General features: G+C 54.4%; 2 protein-coding genes across 7 annotated transcripts in view; both read right to left on the bottom strand.

Moving 5' to 3' along the window:
- The window catches only part of ITGB7 (integrin, beta 7), a 17,448-nt gene extending 14,800 nt beyond the window's left edge, over positions 1 to 2,648 (bottom strand). The window contains exon 1 of one of the 2 annotated variants that reach the window (XM_011930537.1): positions 2,543 to 2,648. The gene's annotated coding sequence lies outside the window, so the exon portion shown is untranslated. The remainder of the gene's footprint in view (positions 1 to 2,542) is intronic. The other variant, XM_011930538.1, reaches the window with a different exon arrangement.
- A 3,098-nt stretch (positions 2,649 to 5,746) lies between these two features.
- RARG (retinoic acid receptor, gamma) overlaps positions 5,747 to 16,872 on the bottom strand; it is a 21,731-nt gene continuing 10,605 nt past the window's right edge. For 3 of the 5 annotated variants that reach the window (XM_011930535.1, XM_011930532.1, XM_011930533.1), the window contains 7 exons: positions 10,819 to 10,967; positions 10,463 to 10,604; positions 9,621 to 9,781; positions 9,234 to 9,410; positions 8,671 to 8,875; positions 8,258 to 8,416; positions 5,747 to 7,049 (listed from right to left, as the gene is read on the bottom strand). In XM_011930535.1, coding sequence (XP_011785925.1) covers positions 6,862 to 7,049; positions 8,258 to 8,416; positions 8,671 to 8,875; positions 9,234 to 9,410; positions 9,621 to 9,781; positions 10,463 to 10,604; positions 10,819 to 10,935 — 1,149 coding nt within the window. In that variant the 5' untranslated portion in view covers positions 10,936 to 10,967 and the 3' untranslated portion in view covers positions 5,747 to 6,861. Of the gene's footprint in view, positions 7,050 to 8,257; positions 8,417 to 8,670; positions 8,876 to 9,233; positions 9,411 to 9,620; positions 9,782 to 10,462; positions 10,605 to 10,818; positions 10,968 to 15,087; positions 15,593 to 16,872 lie in introns of those variants that run through there. The other 2 variants (XM_011930534.1, XM_011930536.1) reach the window with 2 other exon arrangements.

Here is a 16,872-nt window from a genome sequence, read left to right as displayed (position 1 = left end):
AAAAAAAAAAAAAAAAAAGAAAAGTATATATATGTCGGTGGGTATTGTCAACATAAACTCCTTGGGTCTTGTACTGGTCCACATTCCCATCAGCAGTGTACGAGAAAGGCCAACTAACTCCTCATCATAAACCATTTGCATCTTCTTCAGCCTGGGCCAAAGTCAGCTCCAGATACTCTGCACAGAGTGTGGGAAAGGGGTGGGGTGCTGAGTCCTTGAACGTCCTGGTGCTGCTCCCCACCACCTGTGACCTCAGGTGCCATATATAACGGAGGCTCCACCCCTCAGGGAGAGGCCGGCCCTGGTTCAGCCTCAGTGTAACCTCAGCCCTGCTTGCTCTGCGTGCCTGTGGTCAGGGAGGCTGGAGATGCTGCAACCCAAAGCCTGGTTTTGACTCATTTCTCACAAGTGGAGTCCCAGCTGCCACATAGGTTTTTCAGAGATCTCAAGCCCACTCATCTCCCCTTAAAGGGGGCCCTGGGACTCCCTGGACAGCCCTTTTCTACCTTTCTTCCCAATTATCCTCTCTTCTCCCCTCCTTGGGAATACATGTTCTGCCACCTGTTTCTCTGCTTCTCTGTCTCTCTCTGGCTCCTTTCATTTCAAAACTTCCATTGCATCTCTCTGCTGCTTTTCTCTGCTCCACTTCTTCATAGGGCTGTTTTACTTCCTTTTCCCCTCTGTTCCTAACTATAGAATGGCTAAATCTTCTACTCCATCCCACTCTTTTTACAAATGGAAACCTAAATTCCATGAGGCCATGAAGGGGTGGCCTGCCCCTCCACACCTGTGGGCATTTCTCATTAGGTGGAACGAGAGACTTGAGAAAAGAAATGAGACACAGAGACAGAGTATAGAGAAAGAAAAAGTGGGCCCAGGGGACCGGCGCTCAGCATACAGAGGACCCACGCTGGCACTGGTCTCAGTATTTATTGATCATTATCTTTACCATCTTAGAAAAAGGGAAGTGGCAGGATAATAGGATCATCGTAGGGAGAAGGTCAGCAGAAAGACATATAAATAAAGATCTCTGTGATATAAGTTTAAAGAAAAGTGCTGTGCCTTGATATGCGTATGCAAACATCTCCATAAACCTTTTTAGTGCATAAAGAGCAGCATTGCTCTAGCAAGTCCCACCTTTCGCCCTAAGGCGGTTTTCTCCCATCTTAGTAAATAGAATATATAATCGGGTTTTACACCGAGACGTTCCCTTGCCCAGAGTCGGGCAGGAGACAGATGCTTTTCTCTATCTCAACTGTCAAGAGGCCTTCTTTCCTCTTATACTAGTCCTCCTCAGTACAGACCCTTCACAGGTGTCAGGCTGGGGGACGATCAGGTCTTTCCCTTCCCACGAGGCCATATTTCAGACTATCACATGGGGAGAAACCTTGGACAATACCTAGCTTTCCTAGGTAGAGGTCCCTGCGACCTTTGGCAGTGTACCTGTCCCTGGGTACTTGAGATTAAGAGAATGGTGATGACTTTTCACAAGCATACTGCCTTCAGGCACTTGTTTAACAAAGCACACCCTGCACAGCCCAAAATCCGTTAAACCTTGAGTTACCACAGCACATGTCTCTTGCAAGGACAAGGTTGGGGGTAGGGTCACAGATTAACAGCATCTCAAATACAGAACAAAATGGAGTCTCTTATGTCTACTTCTTTCCATACAGACACAGTAACAGTCTGACTCTTTCTTTTCCCCACAGGGCCAGGGTCACCCAGTGAACTAGGGGCAGGGCAGGACAGGGCAGGGCCAGGCCTCTGCTGTGCTTACTCCTTTCCTACCTCCAACCCAGGTACCATCTCCATCAAAAGTTGTGTTCTGTCTCCGCTAGCCCTGATGGGCTCTGCCTAATCCCATTTCTCTTTCCTTAGGGGTACTCTGCAGTCTTCCCTTCTCTCCCTGGGACCAAGTGGTTATTTCCATTTTTCTGGACTCCATTCTGACTCCAGTACACACCGTGTGGCCCCCTCAGCAGCTGAGAAACAGAGCCTCTTCCTAACCCGTCCATACCTCCCAAGTCAAGCAGAACCCCCTGCTGCCCACTGGAAGTCACAACAAGGGAACGGAACTGAGCTGCTGGGCCTCAGTGTCCCAGGAGAGTGAAGTCTGTGGCCAAGGTGCCGATTAAGAAGTTTGCGCTGAAGGCAGAGCATTAGGGATGGCAGCTGGGGGTAATGTTGGGAGAACCTTCCCTCAGTATAATCGGTATACCTACCCTACCTCAGTATAATTCTTGGCACATGGCAGGCACTCAAATGACAGCACTCGTATAAATCCCTGCCTCCAGACCCACTCTTGGGAAACTGATGCAAGAGAGATTGGGCTTTGGGAGAGGTGGGGGTGGGGGGGCTGTGAAACTGGAGGAGGGAAGCAGGTCAGGGGATCTTAGGAATGCAGAAAGGAGTTCAGAGCCTTTCTCAAGTCTGGACAGGACCCTTGATATCCAGGTCAGAGCCCTCTTCCCAAGAGGTTGGGACCAGGTGGGCCTGGACTTGTAAGGAGCGGAGGCAGAAGGGCTGGTGCCCTGGTACTCACAGGTGCGTGCAGAGCAGCCCTTCCTCTGGCGGCAGCAGCAGCCTTTGTGTACTGGTCTGGGAGACTGCAGAGGAGGAAGTGACACTCCCTGGGGTGGGGAAGATTTGGGGTTGGTGGGGGTGACTGATCTAGAAGGTGGAGCAGATTGGGGTGGGGCTGAGCCAAGGGAGTGGATGATACAGAGATCTGGAAGAAAGAAGCTCATTTATTGAACTCCTGTCATGTGTTGAACGTAACATACTATAATTAGAAGGAGAAGAAGAAGGATTTTTGTTTTAAATTTTTATTATTTTTTGGATTTTAATTTAATTTAATTTTTGAGACAGGGTCTTGCTCTGTTTCCCAAGCTGGAGTCCCATGGCACGATCTCAGATCACTCCAAACCCCGCCTCCCAGGTTCAAGCAATTCTCCTGCCTCAGCCTCCCGAGTAGCTGGGATTACAGGGGTGCACCACCATGTCCGGCAACGTTCTATATTCTTAGTAGAAATGGGGTTTCACCGTGTTGGCCAGGCTAGTCTCAAACTCCTGACCTCAATTGATCTGCCCACCTCGGCCTCCCAAAGTGCTGGGATTACAGGTGTGGGCCACCGTGTCCAGTCTATGTTTTTATTTTTGAGACAGAGTCTTGCTGTGTTGCCCAGGCTGGTCTGTAACTCCTGGATTCAAGCAATCCTCCCACTTTGGCCTCCTGCATAGCTGGATTACAGGCACACCCGGCTGGTCTGGGATTTAAATCCAGGTCTGCCTGCCTCCAAAATTCATGATCTCTCTATTTACTTATATAGGAAGGAACATGATAGGAGGGAATAGAGGCAATAAGTACTGTAGAGAGGCGGGAAGTTAGAGACTCGTTCATTTTGAAAACCCAGGATACACTGTATTAGTGTGCTTGACTACATAGGCTCTGGAGCCAAGTTACTACAGTTCAAATCCAGGCTCTACTACTTACTTGTAGTAAGGAACTTAGCTAAATTACTTAACCCCACCTGCAGCTGTTTTCTCATCTGTCAAGCAGGACTCACAGGATTGTCGGGAGAATTAAAAGAGATAATTCATATCAATTGCCTAGAAGACTACCTGGCACATACTAAGTAAGGGCTTGATAAGAGAATTAGTAGGGATGAGAAGTGACAGGTGAGAAGTGAAGAGGCTTTGAGAAATTCAAGGTCCAGACAGCTGGAAACTTGGAAGAGAGAGGCACAGGGCCAGGCTCAGAGCATGTGACTGGGGAGCCAGGAGCCAAGACAGTAGTGGAGCCTGGGAAAGGGGTGGAGGATGTGAACTGGGAGAAGCAGAGTGCAGGAACAACAGCTGAAGCCAAGGCAAGGATGAAGCCTGTAGGGAGAGTAGGAAAATATTAATGGGATTTGCTCCTGGCCCATACAGGTCACTAAGAGCTTTGAGAGGGAACTAGACATGAGGTCTGTGTTCACAGATCGATCTCCCCTACCAGAAGGAGCACTCCTTGTGGGCAGGGACTGGCTCTACCAGGCTTCCCTGCTGGAGCCACCGCACCTAGCCAAGTGCCCATCTTACAGTAGGTGCTCAATAAATGTCAGATGGATTGCAGAGGTGTAGCTGCTGGGAGGGGACAATTGGAGAGGAGGGGCTCTTTCTCTGGGTGGGCTTGGCTGGCCTCAGGCTATGGGATAGCCAGAACCCATACCCTTCCCCCACAATCAAGGTTTACCACGGCAATGACCCTCCTTCCCCACAGGCCCTGTGGTTTCCTCTAGAGCTTCTTTCAGTTTCTTCTTCTGCTTTCCGCCCTCCACTCTTCTCTCCTCTACTCCCACATCCTCAACTTTTTTGTCATATCCACAGGTCACCAGTGAAGAGAGCCAGGAACAAGGTAGGCAAGGCACTGTCCCAGGGAAGGTAGGACACGGAGGCAGGGCTTGAGGGGAGTCACAGAGGGCGAAGGGAAGAGTTACAGGGTGCAACAGTAGAGGCCAAAGGCACTGCAAAGGTGTGCTGCAGAGGGAAGGTGTGTGGGAGCAAGGACAGATATTCGGAGAGAAGGTAGGGGGGCGGTGAGTGGAGGTCATGGGGTGAAGAGTGGGAACAGAGAGGGTGGGGGGAGTAAGCTATAAGGTGATAGCAGGGTGGGTGGGGACAGAAGGCCAGAGGGCTCCCTGGGTGAGGGGCTGGTGTAAAACAGAAACACTGTAACTTAGATGCAGGTTGTGGTTCTTCTCTTCTGGGACCAGGAACCCTCATAAGAACTAAATGAAACTTCAGGCCAGGCACGGTGGCCCACGCCCGTAATCCCAACACTTTGGGAGGCTGAGGTGGGCGGATCACTTGAGGTCAGGAGTTCGAGACCAGCCTAGCCAACATGGTGAAACCCTGTCTCTACTAAAAATACAAAAATTATCTGGGCATGGTGGTGCACTCCTGTAATCCCAGCTATGCGGGAGGCTGAGGCAGGAAAATTGCTTGAACCTGGGAGGCAGAGGTTGCAGTGAGCCAAGATCACACCACTGCACTCCAGACTGGGCAACAAGTGTGAAATTCCGTCTCAAGAAAAAAAAGTAAATAAATAAAAAGATAAATGAAACTTCAATGGACTCCTTCCCCAAAGAAGAGCAGACATGCACATATGCATAATTGGAGGTGGGGACAGGCTTACAGACCTGTGAAGTCCATTCATACCCTCCCAGAGATCCACAGGATCCAACATAAGAACCCACACCAGGCCAGATGCAGTGGCTCACGCCTGTAATCCCAGTACTTTGGGAAGCCAAGGCAGGCGGATCACCTGAGATCAGGAGTTTGAGACCAGCCTGGCCAACGTGGTGAAACTCTGTCTCTACTAAAAATTAAACAAATTAGCTGGGCATGGTGGTGCACCCCTGTAATTCCAGCTACTCAGGAGGCTGAGGCAAGAGAATTGCTTGAACCTGGGAAGTGGAGGTTGCAGTGAGCTGAGATCGCGCCACTGCACTCCAGCATGGGCGACAGAGTGAGATTCTGAACCCACACCTGGTGGTTGTGGGAAACCCGGTCACTCAGGGTGAGTCCCCATGGGCTCCCTTTCCCCCATCCTGTCCCCACCGCAATCCAGGCACATTTCATCCTGTTTTCTTCTACCAAGAAAGCTGCAAAGTCCAATCAATTACAAGCTTTCCCTACTCACTCAGCTTCCTCACTAGGTCAGCTGGTCATTTCCTTACCACCTCCTAAAGGGAGCCACATCCCATGAGTTTCCATCACTTTATTTTGCAAAAATAGAAAACTCAGCAATATGCAATACAGCGGGGTAGAGGGGAGATGTAAACAGAGGGGAGGGGACAGTACCCTGACCCCCCAAGAGAACACAGGGAGCCAATGGGAATCTTATTTGGCAGCTAAATACAAACTGGGGATTGGAGGAAGAAGGGAGGGGTCACAGGGGCCCTGGGCTCCCCCACCCAAGACCCCTGGAGGAAGGGGTCAATTCCAGGGTGTAAACAAAAGCTAATAAATAAATAGAGGCTTCCTCTGGGTCAGGGCAGGATCAGCTAAGCAGCATCCCCCCTCCCTGGGCCAAGCTGCTCTGGGGGGTAAAGGGTGGAAGGCACTAGGGAGAGAGGGATCCCCTGGCCCCTCTGTAGTGTAGAAGGGTCCCCGCCCCGATGGCTGAGATGGAGGGCAGGAGATGCCCAAGGCACATGACAGGGCTGGGGGAGGGACTTGTAACGGAGGGCACAGGGTGAACTCTGCACCCAAGCCAAGAGGTGCAGAATGGACCTGCATCTATCTGTCCCTTTCACCCTCTGTTCCTGCCCCAGAAATGCAGGGCCCAGCCTGCCCCCACCTTGACCTGGCACAAGGACGGGACACAGAGGCTAGCACACACCCTGCAGGTGCATCACACAGCATTAGGCACCAAGGGTGGGGGCAAGAAGGTGGGCTCAGCCCTTCTCCTTTGCCCCCTTTTTGGTCTCTAGTGTTCCTATTTGCTCCCAGAGAGCCAAGCACCTGGCAGAGGAAGGGGCTGTGGAATGGCAGGGTCTTCCTCTTGCCCTGAGGAGCCTAGGACCCTGGCACCTGAGGGGCAGTGCTGAGATTTTAGAGTCCAAACTCAGGCTCATCCCTCTGCCCTCTCTCCTGGTGGGAGCAGGGCAGGCCCCCAGGACTGGCGAGGGAGCCAGTTAGATTGGGAAGGGGATGAACACAGAGGCACCCCTGGAAACTTTGGCAAAAACAAGGAGCTCATTGGAAGTGGTGGGGAGAGGGCAGAGCAGGTCCTCCCCCAGTCACTGGCAGTCTGGGAGATGGTCAGTCTGCTGCCTGGAGCCCCAACCCCCACAGCGGAGAGGTCAGGGGCCCTGGTCAGGCTGGGGACTTCAGGCCCCCTTTGCCCTGGCCCCCGGGAACCTCATCCTCGCTAGAGGCATTGGGATGGGGACCAGGCTGCGAGGAGTCATCCTCAAACATTTCAGGGTTCTCCAGCATCTCTCGGATTAGGGGAGGCATCGGGCCTGGAATCTCCATCTTCAGGGTAATGGCCCTTTCGGCTCCTACAATGGAGAGGCAAAGAGAGAGGCTCAGGAGGACAGAGGCACATGGCCCTTAAGGCCATCTCCCTAACCTCTGTCAACTGCCTCTGACTCCCCTAGGGGGCGCCCAGCACAGGCCCATCACCTCTCTGTCCCCAGCTCATCCTCTTCTCACTAGGCTTCCTGGGTGCCACTCCTCTGCCTGGAACCTTTACCTGGCCTTCTCTACCAGGCCTGCTGCCTATTCATCCCATTCTTTCAGGCTGTCTCTTCAGAGAGCACAATGCACACAACTTCCAACCCCACTCCCCAAGTACCCGACTCTCGAATGTCCAGAGCTTGCCAGTTGTTCCTAGTCCTGTTCTCTTAATAACATTTATTACAACAGCTAATATTTATCAAACACAATGTTCCAGACATCCTTCTAAGCCTGGACTGTCCAATAGAACTTTGCAATGATGGGAATACAGTAGTCACTGGCCACATGTGGCAACCTGAAATGTGACTACTGCAACTGCAGAATGGAATTTTTAATTCAGCACAATTCTAAGTACACTGTATGTGTTATGGGGTTTTTTGTTGTTGTGTTGTTGTTGTTGTTGTTGTTGTTTTAGAGGCAGAGTCTTGCTGGGTTACCCAGGCTGGACTGCACTGGCCATTCACAGGTGCAATCATAGCTCACTGCAGCCTCCAACTTCTGGCCTCAACTGATCTTTCTGCCTCAGCCCCCTGAGTAGCTGGAACTACAGATGTGCACCATGGTGCCTAGCTTTACATTGTATATTAACTAATTTAGTCCTCAAGACAGCCTTACAAGGTACGTGAAGAATAGCCCAGTTTATAAACAAGATAAAAAAAGTAAAGCAATTTGCCGAAGACTTGGTGTGTATATATATATAGGTATATAGATATATGTATGTATATGTACTTGGAATTGTGCTGAATTAAAAATTCAGTTCTGCAGTTGCAGTAGTCACATTTCGGATGCTTAAAAGCCACATGTGGCTAATGGCTATTGTATCCCCATCATTGCAGAAAGTTCTATTGGACAGTACTGGTTTAGAAGCAAATTGCCCAAAGTGTCCCACTACTATGTGGCAGAGCTAGGATTCCAGTGTAGATTGCCTGGTTCTTGACTACTCTGTTCTAGTCTCTGCGTGTCCACCTGTCTGACCTGGGAGACCAACAGCCCTGGGAAGACAGAGAGGGGACACCCACTCATGACTCACCCTTAGTGCTGATGCCCCGGAGGTCGGTGATTTTCATGAGCATCCTTGGGAACATGTAGGGCTGGCTGGGCCGCCGGCGCCGGGCATATAGCCTCAGGGCTTCCAGCAGTGGCTCCTGCAGCTTGTCCACTTTTTCGGGCTCCTCCAGGTCCATGCGGTCTATGGGGACAAGTATAGTGGAGTGAGAGGGGAAGGAAGAGATGGGGAAGATACAGTGACAGATGGTTGATCCTCCACTGGCCTTTTGGGAAGCCTGTACAGGGTTTGGGAACTCTGCGGATGGGGCCTGGTGCAACAATTACCAGGGGAAGAGACCACTGGGTCCTCCACGCCCCCTCCCAGTCAGAGATCCCGCATGGAGTGGTGGAAAAGGAGACTGAGCACTCAGCAGACGCCAGGGGGCGCCCCCGCACCTCCGCAGATGAGGCAGATGGCGCTGAGCAGGCCTGTCTCGGTGTCATCCATCTCCAGGGGCAGGAGCTGCCCAGCAAAGGCAAAGACAAGGTCTGTGAGGGGCCCGAAGCCGGCATTGTGCATCTGGGTCCGGTTCAGGGTCAGCCCGTCGGAGAAGGTCATAGTGTCCTGCTCTGGGGTGTACCTTGTGCAGATCCGCAGCATCTGGAGGTGGGAGGTGGAGGAGGGTTAGTGCTGTTTCTGAGGGATGGGGAAAAGAGGGAACGAGTGGAAAGTGAGGAGGTTAGGTCCCCAGTGAATGTAACCTGAAGCAGGCATGGAGAAGGCAGAGGTGGAGGATCTGAGGCTTGGGAGGGGTAGTCCTGGGAAGTCAGGAGGAGACAGGGCATCCAAAAGTCTAGGATCAGGTCATAGAGGGAGGGGCTAAGACAAAAAGAGAGCTGAGAGGTCCCCCATGTGTGGCAGGGGGTGCAAGGTAAGGAAATCTTTGCATGGATCAAGGAATTGTTGAGGGTGCCATATGAGGGTCGGGCTGTGGCAGGACTGACAGGGCCTAACTTACCAGGATATCTAGGCAGGCAGCCTTGAGCAGAGTTATCTGGTCAGCAATGCTGAGCCCTGTAAAGCCAGGCAACCGCTTGGCAAACTCCACAATCTTGATGATGCACTTGGTGGCCAGCTCACTGAACTTGTCCCACAGCCCCAGATCTAGCTGCACACGGTGGTCTGCACTGGAGTTCTATAGAGGGGAGGGGTAGGAGGTTGGAAGGCAAGCTAAGGCCCACCTCTGGGGACTGTCTTCTCCCTACCAATATCCCAAGCTCTCTCCTCTGCATTCTGATGCCCTCCTTGTCCTCAGCACCAGTCGATGATAACCTCCAACATAACCCAGCCCCATTCCCCGAAGTGAAGAGTGCCCTGCCCTCACTGGGCTCTGCCCGTTCCTCACCGTGGTATACTTGCCCAGCTGGCAGAGCGAGGGGAACGTCTCCTGATGGGCTTTGCTGACCTTGGTGATGAGCTCTTCTAATTGGGGGCTCAGCTCATAGCTGTCAGGTGACCCTTCTTCCTTCACCTCTTTCTTCTTCTTGTTCCGGTCATTTCGCACAGCTTGTGGGTGGAGGCACAAGGAGAGAGTCAGGACCCTCAGAGCCTCCCTTTGGGTGTCTTCTCTCACCCTAATTTAATGTGCCCAGTCCTTATCATGAATATCTATTCTCTGGCACTGTAATTAGTGCCTCAGTTTCCCTATTGCCTATATTAGCTCCTATTCCCAGGCGGGTTCTCCCCAGCCCCACCCAGGGCCTGCCGCCCCTGCTCCCTCCCCAGGCCATTCGGCTCCATCCTGCCCTTCCTGTCACCCTGCAGGAGCTGGGGGAGGGGGGGCAGGATATGCAGGCGGCAGGATATCCACTTATAGCCTTGGCAGCACAATGGTGGGGGGGGTGGAGAGGAGGAGCCACCCCATATCCATCTCTGGCTCAGTCCAGGGGAGGGGAAGGGACTAGCAAGCCCACCGGCTTCATTTCCCCCATGAAACAGGGGGAATGTGAGACCCTACTTATTCACCCATTCAGAGGAAGGGTCAAGCTCCCTGAGAGGGAGAATGGGAAACGGTGGGGCCTCCTGGGTGAATGGAGCTAATCAAACAAGACTGGCCTGGGAGAAGGCAGCACCCCAGGGCAGGCCAAGTCTCAGAGGTCAGGGAAGTGGGAGTGGCCAGAGGAAAGAGGGCCACAGCCATAGGGTAGGAACAGAGTGCTCCTGCCCAGGCCAAGGATGGGAGCCTACCTTCCTTAGACATGCCCACTTCGAAGCACTTCTGTAGCCGGCAGTACTGGCAGCGATTCCTGGTCACCTTGTTGATGATACAGTTTTTGTCGCGATGACACGTGTACACCATGTTCTTCTGGATGCTTCGGCGAAAGAAGCCCTGGAGTTGAGGGAAAAAAACAGGGCCTCTGAAGCACAATGCTGGGAGTACCATCCTCTCACTGACCTGGCAGGTTGCCCCAGGCCTGACCTAATAATCTATTAACCACCTATGTGCAAAGCAGTGCTGCTCACACACAGCACCTGTGTGCCTGGTCTCTCATCTTATTCGGGTAACTGGATCCCCCGTCTGCCCACCCCCACCACGTACACACCTTGCAGCCTTCACAAGAGCTGACCCCATAGTGGTAGCCAGAGGACTTGTCATTGCACACGAAGCATGGCTTGTAGACCCGAGGAGGCGGAGGGGGCGAGGGCGAGCTGGGCACCATCTCCTCCGAGCTGGTGCTCTGTGTCTCCACCGCTGGGAGGGAAGCAGTGATGTGAGGGTCAGGGGAGAAGGACCCCACAGATGTCCAGGCTTCCTCATCACACACACCCCATGTGCATTTGTTCCTTGGCCCACCGGTGAAAGCCATCACTACCACAGTGCACTAGTCCCAGCAGTAAGCACTGTCAGAATCCTCTAAACGACCACTATTATCACAGCTTGCTGTGACCCCTAGTCCGCCCTCCACAGTCTAACCAACTTGTTCACAAGAATGCCAGCCCTCACCCTGTATGGCATGTTTAATCCTCCAAATTCCAGACCAAGGCCATTCTGGAAATTGACTTCTCTGGGTCTGTTTCCCTAACTTTACAGGAGGTAGATAGAAGGGTTAAAGCCCTACAGCTCTGAGCTCTCTAGTCACTCTCTGTCTCTTTGGTAGATCTTTGTCAGGTAGTCTACCTCCCACTGTCCTCCCTGTGGGGCAATAACTCTGGGGGCAGGTAGGCAATGACAGGCTTCCTGTAGCTGGCACTGGCCAAATGACCTGCTGGGATGCTTAGCAGGTAGACCAGGACCTCATTTCCTCTCCAGTAGTTCAAGGGGGATAACTCCTCAGGCTTCTCTCTCACACCACCCCTGAATAACTGACAGCGGAGCAAACGGGGCACAGGTCTCAGGGGAGTGAGTGAGAGGACGCACCACAGCCTTGGTTCACGCCTGAAGAAACTGAGGCCACAAGAGGGGAAGTGACCAGCTCAGTGCCACACCACCAGCAAATCCAAGTGGCTGTTGAGTCAGAGAAGCTGGGGAAGCGGAGACTGAGGTGTTTGCTCAGTTTCTCAGGTCTGGAAGCCATTGGAGGTGTAGCAAACTGGAGAGTCAGGTGACAGTAGGTAAACGGGACTGATGGGGGAGGGGACCTGTTTCTGGACCCTCTCTGAGCTTCTGTCTTCACTCTGAAAATACCCAATTGTAGCTCAAAAGGGGTCTCAGCCCCACAGTATGGGGAGGACATGCTCTGCTCTGTTCAAAGGCTGCTGGTTAAGTGTGTGTGTGTGGGCACGTGTGTGGTTGGTCTTCAGAGGTTCGGAAAATTTGTAAATTATTCACCTATACGACCTGTTGCCCAAACCTGGAGGACCCAAGTTAATGCAAAAAAATTCCTAAGACCCTCCCTAAGGTGTGTCCCATGAACCCACCTCATGAACACCTTCTCCCTCTAACCCTCTGCAGCCCACCTAGTCAGAAGTCCACCCCAATGCAGCCAGAAGGGCGGAAGGAATGCCCAGGAGGCCAGGGTTCCAGGCTAGCTCCACCCACCTCACAGGAGGGAAGCCCTCCCCACCCCCAACACACATACATTCAATTAGCATAAGAATCCTGCCAGAGTGAGATTCCCCAAAGGAAAAGGGGGGGGGGAAAGAAGGGTGCCTGAAGTCTATTCAAGACTAGGGACGGGGGCTCCAGGAGGGGCTGGTGCAGAGAGATGTGGGGAGGGCTGGAATGTCTTTCCCAACCTCTCACTCCTCAGACCCACCACTGTGTCCTTTGAGGGCACACGTTCTGCCCAAGGCCTGTGCGTGGGGTGGTGCTCACTCTGGCGCTGACACCCTCCCTGCCCGCAGAGCGCTGCCTCATTTCCTCTCTTGCGCAAGGGCCTGGGTGCGGTCAGACTGGCATGGGGCATGCCAGCCAATTATAAGACTGGGGGCCTTAGGGAGACAGGCCTGGGGGCAACTTTTTCCATCTAAGTGATACTGTCACATCCCCACCCCCTGAACCCTAAAGTGCAGCCTAGTGGCTCCGAGGTCAATCTGTGAGGTCAAGGCCCCAGAAAGCTAACTGGGTCTACTCCAATCAGATCCCCTCCCCAGCCTGGGGCTTGGACCCCACCATTGGGATGCTGCTCCTGGGTTAGGCAGGGGCCCCTGCTGGGGAGGATGGGGGTGGGCTCTAGGGTTTTCTCCTTTTAAAGCCCAAATTGCTGAAATTGAGGAAATTCCTGACCAGGCTGCGCGGAGCTTCAAACAAACTCTTTATAACCGGCTGTAAACGCTCCCAGCTGCGAGGCCCAGAGCTGAGCAGCCCGGACTCACAATCTAGCACACACCTCCTTGGAGACACACACACTCACAGGTTAACAACACGCTGGGCCCCAAAGCAGGCATATTACAATGGGCTTCTAGAACCCTCACTAGATTCTGGCACAGACACAGAATCAGAATAGAGACACACTCACTCCAGCCACACCGTGGAGGTAGATGTACCAGTCACAAGGCTGACACACAACACCCAGCACTTGGCCACACAAGGGGACAGCTCTACTGCCAGACAAACACCCCAGCCTGCCCACGCAGCACCAGGACACCAAAGCCTCCAAACAGGCACACACACACACATCCAGCCCACCTCCACCCCCCAAGCAGCCTTCCCTCTGAAAGTGTGTGGGGGCAGGCCTGAAGTTGGCTTTGTGTGTCCACCAGGATCCCAGAGGCCAAAATTACTGGTCCAAATTAAAACGCAAAAACCTACCGCCAGTCAAGCCCAAAGGGCTTCTTCTATAGGCCTGAGAAAAGACAGGGTCTCTGCCCAGCCCCCAGAAGCCCTACCTGGAAGATTCTTTCCATCTCAGCACCCCTACAACATACAACATACCCCAACTCCCCATTCTATTGGGCAATGAGAAGAAAGTTAAGAATTCACAGGGATTTGGTGCAAAGCAATAGTTCCATGTTTTCTCGGTTCTTTAAATGACACGCTTTTAATTCTTCCCCTACCCCACCCAAAAGTAAAGTAAAATAAAGTCCTGTCTCCCTGTTTGCCATCTCCCTCTTCCAGCTTCTCAGTTGTTAAATTTGAGCAGCTCTGCTCGGGAACCAAAAAAAAAAAAAAAAAAAAAATCCGAACTTGTAAACAGCGCTGCCTGGTGCCAAGGAGCGAGGCGCGTTGGCGGGGGCTTGGTGACCTGGCGTGCGCACTCCCCCAGCGCCCGCCGCCCCGCCCGCTGCCCGCCCCTTCCCACCCTTCCCAGCGTGCCCCCAAACCCCTCGTCCCCGGCCGTCCGCACCCGGGCTGCGAGCACATCCCAGCCCAGGGTAAATTTGGGGGGTGTTCCAGGCTCTGCTCCTGGCCCCTCCCCACACCCCACCCCCGCCAGGCACTGTGGCCCAAGCTTCAAAGCCGCCTCTCATCTGGACTTCATTTTTACTGCCTCTCAGTCCCCAGCTTTTTATTACTGCTCTGGAAAGGGGTTCCAGGGCCCCAGGCCTGGCATCTCCCATTTCACGGAGGGGGAAGATAGATATTTGGGGACCCAGCAATGGTACTCGCCCTGCCGCTGTCAACTTCAGGCCACCCGCCACCACACACACAGACTTTGCTTTAAACTTTTCGCTTCCTGCTGAAGTTGTGTGTGTTGAAGCCATAGGAAAAAATCATCTCTCTGCATATAACCGCATACACGTTTCCAAACATTTCTTTTTTTATATGGAGGGTGGGGTACAGAACTCAGCCTTCTCGCTCTTGTGTGCACAACCTTTTCCACCCGGCATGAGAACACACAGGATGCACTCTCGAACACAGCACTTTCCAAAACCGCCCCCGCAGCCACGCAGGGGCACACGCCCTCCCGGCCTCACGCCACAAACATCCCCTCACAGGCCATGTGGACCTGGCAGCTGTCGCAGGCGACACTGGTGGAGAGACCCTTGCTCCCACACCCACACCACCTAGGCAAGGCGCTGCACACTCCAGGGATTCACACGCTCTGCAAACAATATTTTTAACACTGCCAGCTTCCCACATGGGCTTTCCAAACGCCACCCACTGTCCTGAGTGTCATATCCTTCCAGGGCCATGGACCTGAAGGCGCAAACTACCCACACACCTCGGTCTCCCCCTATCCCCAGGAACTCTGGAGTGGCATCAACCACAGGTTCGAGCTAAACACCCACCATAAAAACCACACACACTCCAAACACTACTGCACACACGCAAAGGAGACGCTGAGGCCCCCACGTTTAAAGGGCCAGTACCTTACATAGAAAGGGCCCGAAGCTCCTCCTTGCACCCCAGTTCCACTCTTTACACACGGAAAGAGTAAATCCCAGCCTCTCCTGCACCCTACACCCCAGCCCCGGACTCGGGTACCTACATTGCAGGCTGGCGGGTTGCGGCCAGGCAAAAGACTCAAGTCCGGCGAAACAGGAGCCGCCGGTGGCTCTGCGCAGCAAGCCGGTCCCGGGCCCGGCCGCCCCGTAGAGCCGTCGCGGACCCGGGGCAAACGTTTCCATACAGTCGTACATCGCGACCCGGCTTGGAGGGAAGCTGGGTGCTAGAAACACCAAGGACCCGCAGCCGATTCCCCCTCCTCCCCCGGCGGCGCCCCGCTCCAGCAGGGGGGGAGGGGGAGGGCTAGCATAGGGCGCTGGGCTGCATGCGGGGTAAGGGGTGGGCGGGGAAGAGGGGGATCCCCAGCAGGGGAAAGGGACTGGGCGGGGCGCGAAGCTGGGGCTGCCGCTTTAGCCTCTGTCCAGCTCTATCTGGGTGCCTCCGCAGCTAGCACTGGGGAGACCTTTTTAAAAAGCGAAGCCCGGAGGGGTGGGGGGTGGGGCTTGGAGAGCGAAGGGGGCCGGGCACCGAGATGAGCAGAGCTGAGAGTGGAGCGCACACATACACATACGTACACTCGCTCCGCGGCGCGCGCGCCTGCTTAGACACACATCCGTGCATGCATTTATCTTATCAGGCACCAAGAATTTGCAAATATGCAAGAGTGCACATACATGTGAGCACGCATATAAAATCATAGGTGCACACACGTTTGTGCAGACACCTTGCTCGGGAGAATGTTTGCAAGCATACTCTCCACAGCTTATAGACTTTGCACGCATTTGCACTGAGGCGCGTGCCCAGGTCGGGGTTGGAGGAAGGAGTGGAGGAACCAAGCATAAGCATTTCCTTTCAGAGTTTTTCCCCTCCTCAGACTCTCCCTTTTTCACACTAGTCAATACAAGGGTGTTAAGGATGACTGGGAAGAGGGGAAAGTGGAGGTCCCCGCGCGCTGCTGCTCTCCTGAGGCTCGGGACCTGCACTACCTCCACCCCTCTCATTCCCAGGCCTGGCTCCGCCCTCTCCCTCCGCGCGCCCGCTGCAGGGCCGAACAGTGCATTCCTGCGGCTCGGCGCGCGCTGCCTCCTCCTTCCTTCCCGTCTCCCCACCCCCGGTCCGAGGGCCGGAGCGCGCTCCCGCCGTGAACTCTCCGGGAACCCCCCTCGGGGCGGGTGGCCGAGCGCGCTCACCTCCTCCTGACCCGGCCCCGCCCCACCCCGCCCAGGCCGTCTCCACCGCGGCCGCGGAGTCCCCCGCCCCTTCCAGCGCAGCCAGAGTCTACCCCTCCTAGCCCGAGCGGTCCGCCCTCCACCGCGGCCCGGGCCGCCTCCCTCCGAGTCCCCGAAGCGCTATCCCGCAACTGCCGCTCCCTAAGCGCCTCGACCGTGTCTCTCGATGCGCCTTCCTCGAACATAACTTCACTTTTAGAGCACAAAACTACCCCCTAAGCTGTGCCTGCCGTGCCAACTGCGCCTCGATGAATCTGTCCCTGATGGCCAACTCCCCTCCTCCAGTGTCTGAATGCCGAGGGCTCCCTCGGCAATAGGGGCGCTTCCAGTCACTGACCGTTCTCAGGGTCTTTAAATACCCCCCAGCCTAGCCATAAGTGCCCTCCCTTCGGTCCCACGCTAGTGCCCCTCAGCTCTCCAAGGGCCGCCACACTGTTCCCTGGGTTGCCCCTTCCGGCACTGAGCGCCCTCGCCCGGCGGAGAAGGGGGTGAGGTGGGCGGGGGTTTGGCCACGTCAGAAGTTTGCCCTGGCCCGGCAAGGCCGAATGGGGGACCCTGGCCCCGGACAGCGCCAGCGGCGGCGACTCCCGGAAACCGCC

The sequence above is a fragment of the Colobus angolensis genome, unplaced genomic scaffold (genome assembly GCF_000951035.1).
Source record: "Colobus angolensis palliatus isolate OR3802 unplaced genomic scaffold, Cang.pa_1.0 Scaffold87, whole genome shotgun sequence".
Taxonomy (NCBI): Eukaryota; Metazoa; Chordata; class Mammalia; order Primates; family Cercopithecidae; genus Colobus; species Colobus angolensis.
This window is presented reverse-complemented; position numbering and strand designations above follow the sequence as displayed.